This window comes from Notolepis coatsorum, assembly GCF_963971535.1.
Source record: "Notolepis coatsorum genome assembly, chromosome: 15".
NCBI classification, from domain to species: Eukaryota; Metazoa; Chordata; class Actinopteri; order Aulopiformes; family Paralepididae; genus Notolepis; species Notolepis coatsorum.
In genome coordinates this window covers 14,638,874-14,645,799 of record NC_140179.1, presented here as the reverse complement: position 1 = coordinate 14,645,799, position 6,926 = coordinate 14,638,874, and the positions used below count along the sequence as shown (strand labels likewise).

General features: G+C 48.7%; 1 protein-coding gene across 1 annotated transcript; it reads left to right on the top strand.

Annotated features, from left to right (window-relative positions):
• Window positions 1–1,903: 1,903 nt before the first annotated feature.
• On the top strand, window positions 1,904–6,468 carry LOC311241683 (poly(A) polymerase beta-like; the record flags this gene model as incomplete). The annotated part of the gene is made up of 2 exons (XM_084330560.1): window positions 1,904–4,212; window positions 6,333–6,468. The coding sequence occupies 2 exons, from the start codon at window positions 1,904–1,906 to the stop codon at window positions 6,466–6,468; spliced, it is 2,445 nt and encodes an 814-aa protein (XP_084186686.1).
• Window positions 6,469–6,926: the final 458 nt, after the last annotated feature.

Here is a 6,926-nt window from a genome sequence, read left to right as displayed (position 1 = left end):
CTAATGGAGAACACCAGGAGAACACCAGGATGTGAATGGAGGGTGAATGTGAGGTATATCGTGTAAATAAGTTTTGATTGATCGCACTGTAAAAAAATAAATAATAATAAGTTACCAGAACTTGTCATAGATGAACAGCCAAAAAGGTCGACAAGACATAGAGAACCTCCAAAAGTCCTGACTTATCCCCGACTAGGAAACCCACTAGTAACGATAATCCAGTCACTATTCCAGAGTCTAAGCTCAGTAATCACAGACTTGTTAGATGACTCCGACTCCCAAGAACCCCATAGGATTGTGATAATGTAGTCCTGGGATAATATGCACAGGGACGTGCATTAGGATAGAAGGGGAGGATGTAACCCAGGGTTCAGATTCATAACTATTTAGTCATAGGGACATAAATAGTTAATGCCATTGAATAAGAACATAAATAGTTAATGCTATTATGTAAGAACATTTGTGATGTCACAGTATGATGTCATAATAGAACATTCTAGAACATAGAACCTTCTAGAACGTTTGTGGTGATGTCATAATAAACCTTCCTGGAACATAGAACATTCTGGAATGTTTGTGGTGATGTCATAATAGAACTTTCTAGAACGTAAAACATTCTAGAACCACCGTATGATGTCATGATAGAAGGTTCTGGAACCTTCGTGATGTCATCGTATGATGATGTCATAACCGAACATTCTGGAACATTTTGGGTCTCTATATAAGCGGGCGGTTCCTCAGTTTCTCTCTCTTCCTCTGCATCTTGAAGCAGCACTGAACAGACTTAATGGACTAAACAACATAGACTGAAACTTGCAATTCTCAACCAGCACCCCGTTCCACCCTGGGAGCAGTTCCAGACCACCCATCACCACGTGTGCCCACGCGGGACGAGGCGGTGTGCCGGATCGATACCAGATGGCGAGCCAACCCCGGAACCTCTGATATAGCTCAAGGCTAATGCCAGCCTGATGTGAATACGCCTGTTGCTCAACTCCTGTTACACCAACAGTCCGGTAGGATTGAACTAATTGAACGAGAATACCAGGACTTCCAGGCTTCGACCCCGTTCACCTTGTGTTATTTTGATATTGTATTTTGTATTTGATTTGATTTAATTTGATATATGGGTACTGATATTCTCCTATAAGAAGGGAGAATTAAGGCGGTTAGGTGGTGTAGTGGACAAGGCACTCGCCACCAATGTGGAGACGCTGGGTTTGCGTGTTCGAATCCAGCTCTCCACATTGTTTTCAGTTTAGCTTGTCGTTCATACTAATACACATTGGCCATATTACGGGGAGGGAAACTGAAAGGTGGGGATCGGGCGTTGTGGACAGCGACTCCTACAGGTTGGTTGGTGCACCTGCGCAGTAGAATCAGGAAGTGTCAGGGGGCAGCGTGAGCCTCCCACGCGTTACTCCTCGCCACTGATAGATCGAGCTGCGCAGGTGAAAAGATGAGACTGCTGTTACCTCAAGTACCGGAGGGGACTTGTGCTATGTATGACTTAGTCCACATTGCAGCCGGCTTGTGGGAGGCAAGAAACAGCGTCCGTGACAGGGGAGGGTTGAATTGGATGATACGAAATTGGGATGGGAGAAAAATATAGAAAATGGGAGAAAAAGTGGATCAAAAAAAAAGAAGGGAGAATTAAAGGGTAAATTCACCCAGTAAGATACTTGAATCCCATTGATGACATATTGATTATAGCTGAATCACTGATGGTTCTCCTGTAAAGAAAGATGTTTTAAAGGGTAAATTCACCTAATAAGGTATTTGCATTCCCTGCACACTTAAAGGTTTAAATTAATATGAGGCTTCTAATTGAATCCTGCATTTCTCAACCAAGGTGCCTTGCCTACCGTTTTGCTGTGGAAAGCTGTGGAACCTCTGGATCCGTATGCAGCAGGTAAAGGAGCAGATAGCAGAGCCATCCAGGAAGCAGGCCTGCCACCCCACGGCCCCAAGTATGTACAGCGTGACCTCTGCAGCATCGGCCAAGAGTCCGCCGTGGAAGACCTGCTTTCCCGCCTGGCACCTGCTGATGAACACCTCACAGGGCTCTTCCTCCAAACACAGTCCGATCTCTAACCAGGCTCCAGCAGCCCAGCAGACACTGAAGCACTATGGGATGACCTCTCCCATCACCATGGCTTCACCCAAGGAGGGTGACCTGGTTCTCACCAAGAAACTGACTGAGACACTGTTTGAGGAAGAGCTGGAGCTGCATCGCGGAATACTGGTGTTGGGTAAACTAAACACACTGGTTCAAGAGTGGATCAGAGACGTCGGTGAAGTAAAGAACCTACCTATATCACTGATAGAAACTGTTGGTGGCAAGCTCTTCACGTTTGGCTCTTATCGCTTAGGAGTACATACAAAGGGCGCCGATATTGATGCCCTCTGTGTGGCACCTCGACATGTGGAGAGAACGGACTTCTTCACCTCCTTCTATGAGAAGCTGAAGGACCAAGAGGAGGTCAAAGACCTCAGAGCTGTGGAAGGAGCGTTTGTCCCTGTCATCAAATTATCCTTTGATGGAATTGAGATTGACATCCTGTTTGCCCGGTTAGCTTTGCAAACCATTCCGGAGAATTTGGATCTCCGAGACAACGGGCTGCTGAAAAACCTGGACATCCGCTGCATAAGGAGTCTGAATGGCTGCAGAGTTACGGATGAGATTCTCCACCTTGTGCCCAACATCGAGAACTTTAGGCTCACTCTGAGGACCATCAAGCTATGGGCTAAGCGCCACAACATCTACTCCAACATCCTGGGCTTCCTGGGCGGTGTGTCATGGGCCATGCTGGTGGCCAGGACCTGCCAGCTCTACCCTAACGCTAGTGCCTCCACCCTGGTTCACAAGTTCTTTCTGGTGTTCTCAAAGTGGAAGTGGCCCAATCCTGTCCAGCTGAAGCGGCCAGAAGACTGCAATCTCAACCTTCCTGTCTGGGACAGGGTGAACCCAAGTGACCGTTGCCACTTGATGCCCATCATCACCCCAGCATACCCCCAGCAGAACTCCACCTACAACGTTTCTGCCTCCACCCGGGCTGTCATGGTGGATGAGCTCAAACAGGGCCTCTCCATCACCGATGAAATATTGCTGAATAAAGCAGACTGGTCCAAACTATTTGAAGCACCAAACTTCTCTCAGAAATACAAGCATTATATTGTGTTGCTAGCAAGCGTGCCGACAGAGAAGCAGCACCTCGAGTGGGTGGGCTTGGTGGAGTCCAAGATCAGGATCCTGGTGGGTAACCTGGAGAAGAATGAGTACATTACGTTGGCCCACGTCAACCCTCAGTCCTTCCCTGGACCCAGAGAGGGCAATGACAAAGAGGAGTACAGCACAAGGTGGGTGATTGGGATCGTCTTCAAGAAGATGGAGGGATCGGAGAACCTGAACGTCGACCTGAACTCTGACATCCAGTCCTTCGCAGACACTGTCTACAGGCAGGCAATAAGCAGCAAGATGTTTGAGCAGGAGATGAAGATCTCGGCCATGCATGTGAAGAGAAGACAGCTCCACCAGTTGCTACCTAACCTGAAACGCAGGAAGCATTCGACAGATGGGCTTCGTCAGATGAATGACGGCAGTCTGGACCAATCCATTGACAGCGACAACAGCATGTCTGTTCCCTCCCCGACAGCCGTGACCTCGTCCACCCCGACTAAGGGTTCTACACTGGGCCCAGTTCCCAGCCCCATTGGGACTAGTTCTGGACCTTCCACGGTCCATCCAGAGGCCACAGGAGAAGCTGAAGGAGCCAAGCCCACCCTTACCCGCCAGCGCTCTGCCCCGGTCCCACCCAGCCAGACCCCTCCTCCCAGCATGGGTCCGCCACCCGCCAAGAGGCCAGGATCCCCCCGGCCAGACGCACCAGTCAAGAAACTGAAAGCTGACGAGGAGGCAGCCGCAGAGACGAAGACCACAGGAGTCAGCGAGGGGTCCTCCCCGGCCCCCCCACCTCCTGCTGCGTCACTGGAGGAGACCACAGCTGAGAAACTCAACAAGGATCCAGTCACTGAGCCACAAGAAGAAGATGAGAGCATGGAGGTGACTGAAGAGATGTTGTCCTCTCAAGATGAACTGAATAATGGGGCACACATTGAGAGACTGGCCACAGCTGACCTGTCTGACATCCCTCTGCTCCCCACCAACCCCATCCCTGTGGTGAAGAACTCCATCAAGCTTCGCCTCAGCAGGTAGAAGCAGCACGTCCAGACCCCCCCCTCCTCCCCCTCCCCTCCTCTTGCCATGTCTCTTGCCCATTCTAGGACGGACGTCCCCATCTGTGTATGTCCAAAACCCACGGACAGCCAGATGTACTGTAGACAGACAGACACAGTCAGACAAACAGAGGGACAAACACAGGGACGGGGTGGGTTCTTTCCTTGTCCCAGGGACGATTGGTTAACGTGTGGAACCGGCCGTCGCCACTAGAGGGCGGTGAAGCCCTTCCCGCTGGTCTCTTCTACATACCTCCAATACCACCTACAGGAGAGGAGGCGTAGCTGCCACCGACCTTGATCAGCAACTTCTAAGACAATTCATCAGAGGCTGCTGGGACAACACCATGATAACCGAGCTGCAGCTAGAACATAGAAAGAGAAACCCACCTACCTTTGCAGAGTTCCTCCTGTTACTCCGCACAGCAGAAGACAAGCGCTCTTCCAAAGAATGCCGCATGAGACAGTACCTCAACGTTTCAAAACCAAGGGTATCAAGTAACTACCAGGGCATCTGGAACCAATGCTAAGAGGAATGCGCTTCACAGCCGATTCCGGACACCAGCTCCGAAGTCCAAAGTTTAAAGGCTCTAGTTGCAGACCTACAGACACAGCTCACAAGAATTATGGACAACAAGAACAGACAAGCAAGGCCAGCTCCCAAGCAAGAAGCCCCGGCATCAGTTAAACCGAAGCCGACGACTGACAGAGGTACTCCCAAGTCCCAAAAGTCAGAGACTCCAAACCCAAAGAACTACACAGCAATAGACCCAGACCCTGGTATTGCTTCAGATGTGGAGAAGATGGACACATAAGACCCCGCTGCGAGAGCGAACCGAACCCCTCTCTGGTGGTCTCGAAAAAGAAATTACTAGAAGAAAAACAGCATGCCTGGGACGCTGAAAATAGAGCCTCCAAACCTGATTTAAACTAAAGACAGTTGCTGCGGAGGGACAGGCAGGAACTGGGATACAAGAGAGATGTCCCAGACGGACGTGGCGAGCCTCCACTATGTGCTCGGCCTCTCATGCCAAAGCAGCAGCCCTACCAAAAGGACTGGTTGGAGCTAAATGCACTGCACAAGTAACCATAGAAGGTACAGAGTGCAGCTGCTTACTCGATACAGGCTCCCAAGTGACAACGATCCCGAATTCCTTCTATCAAAAGAACATGTCTCACCTACCCATCCAGGAGCCAACGGTCAGGAAATTCCCTACCTCGGCTACGTCGAAACTACAATCAAGTTTCCCAAGAGCATGTTCGGAGTAGACATCGAAGCGCCCACCCTAGCGCTGATTGTGCCTGATATGCGCTCCTCTCTGTCATCAGCGCTGATAGGCACAAACGCCCTAGATATCCTGTACAAGCAGTGCGCCGATACCACATCTCAGAACTACCAATCCCTGCCATACGGCTACAAGGTAAGCTAGCTAACGTTACTAAACGATATATCGATTGATTGAAAACTTTAACAGATTGCAGAATGGGTACAATACAGACCAGAGAAAGACTTTCATCTTGTTTACATCAGGGTCCCCCATTTTAAATTCATTGATTGATTGAAAAGTGTATTAACAGATTGCAGAATGGGTACAGTACAGTACAGCTCAATACATACAATTGTTAAGGGGATGCAGACCAGAGAAAGATTTTCGTCTTGTTTACATCAGGGTCCCCAGACATTTATGACATACACAACATACAGATATACTGTACACTACTGTTACATCCAGACATTTATGACATACAGGATATACAGACAACTCTGTCTATATATATAGACAGTTTCTAAAAGAGAATATATACATTTGTTCTGTGTGTGTTCTGTCCTACTTCCATAGTAAATCTTCCATGTTCTGTGTGTGTTCTGTCCCACTTCCGTAGTAAATCTTCCATGTTCTGTGTGTGTTCTGTCTCATTTCAGGAGTAAATCTTCCATGTTCTGTGTGTGTTCTGTCCCATTTCAGGAGTAAATCTTCCATGTTCTGTGTGTGTTCTGTCCTACTTCCATAGTAAATCTTCCATGTTCTGTGTGTGTTCTGTCCCACTTCCGTAGTAAATCTCCCATGTTCTGTGTGTGTTCTGTCCCACTTCAGGAGCAAGTCCTTCATGTTCTGCGGCCTGTATGCCGCCATAATATTCGGCGGGCAGTACTTCATGAGGGAGAGGCCCAAGCTGAACCTGCGGAGGCCGATGGTGCTGTGGTCGCTCAGCTTGGCCATCTTCAGGTGAGCCACACGCCGGGACCAAAGGATGCAGTGGTGCAAGACTAATGCTGCATTCCATTCGAACTCGGAGGTCGGAAATAACAACTTCCTACTAGGAAAACTCAAATAAAACATCAATCGCAAACTTGGGTATGATTTCTCCCCCACTGGTGGAGTGTTGAATCAAATGCAAACGTGGACTAATTTCATCTGAGCATGAGTCATAACCCCAAACCTTCACAGGATATGATGCAATATGGCGGCTGTAACATCTCCTCCATTTACCCTCCTTGCTGCCGTGGAGGAGGTTGTACACTTATCTTGTTCTTAAAGAAGAATGACACCAATTTTAAGTCATTCCTGTGCGCTAGGGTAGTTCAGTCACTAAGTCAGTATTTGTGACCATTCACCCACTCTCCTGAAGCTAGAAAGAGATGCCACAAGGTTGTGATTAGGGTTGGGTACCATTGAACTTGGAACACA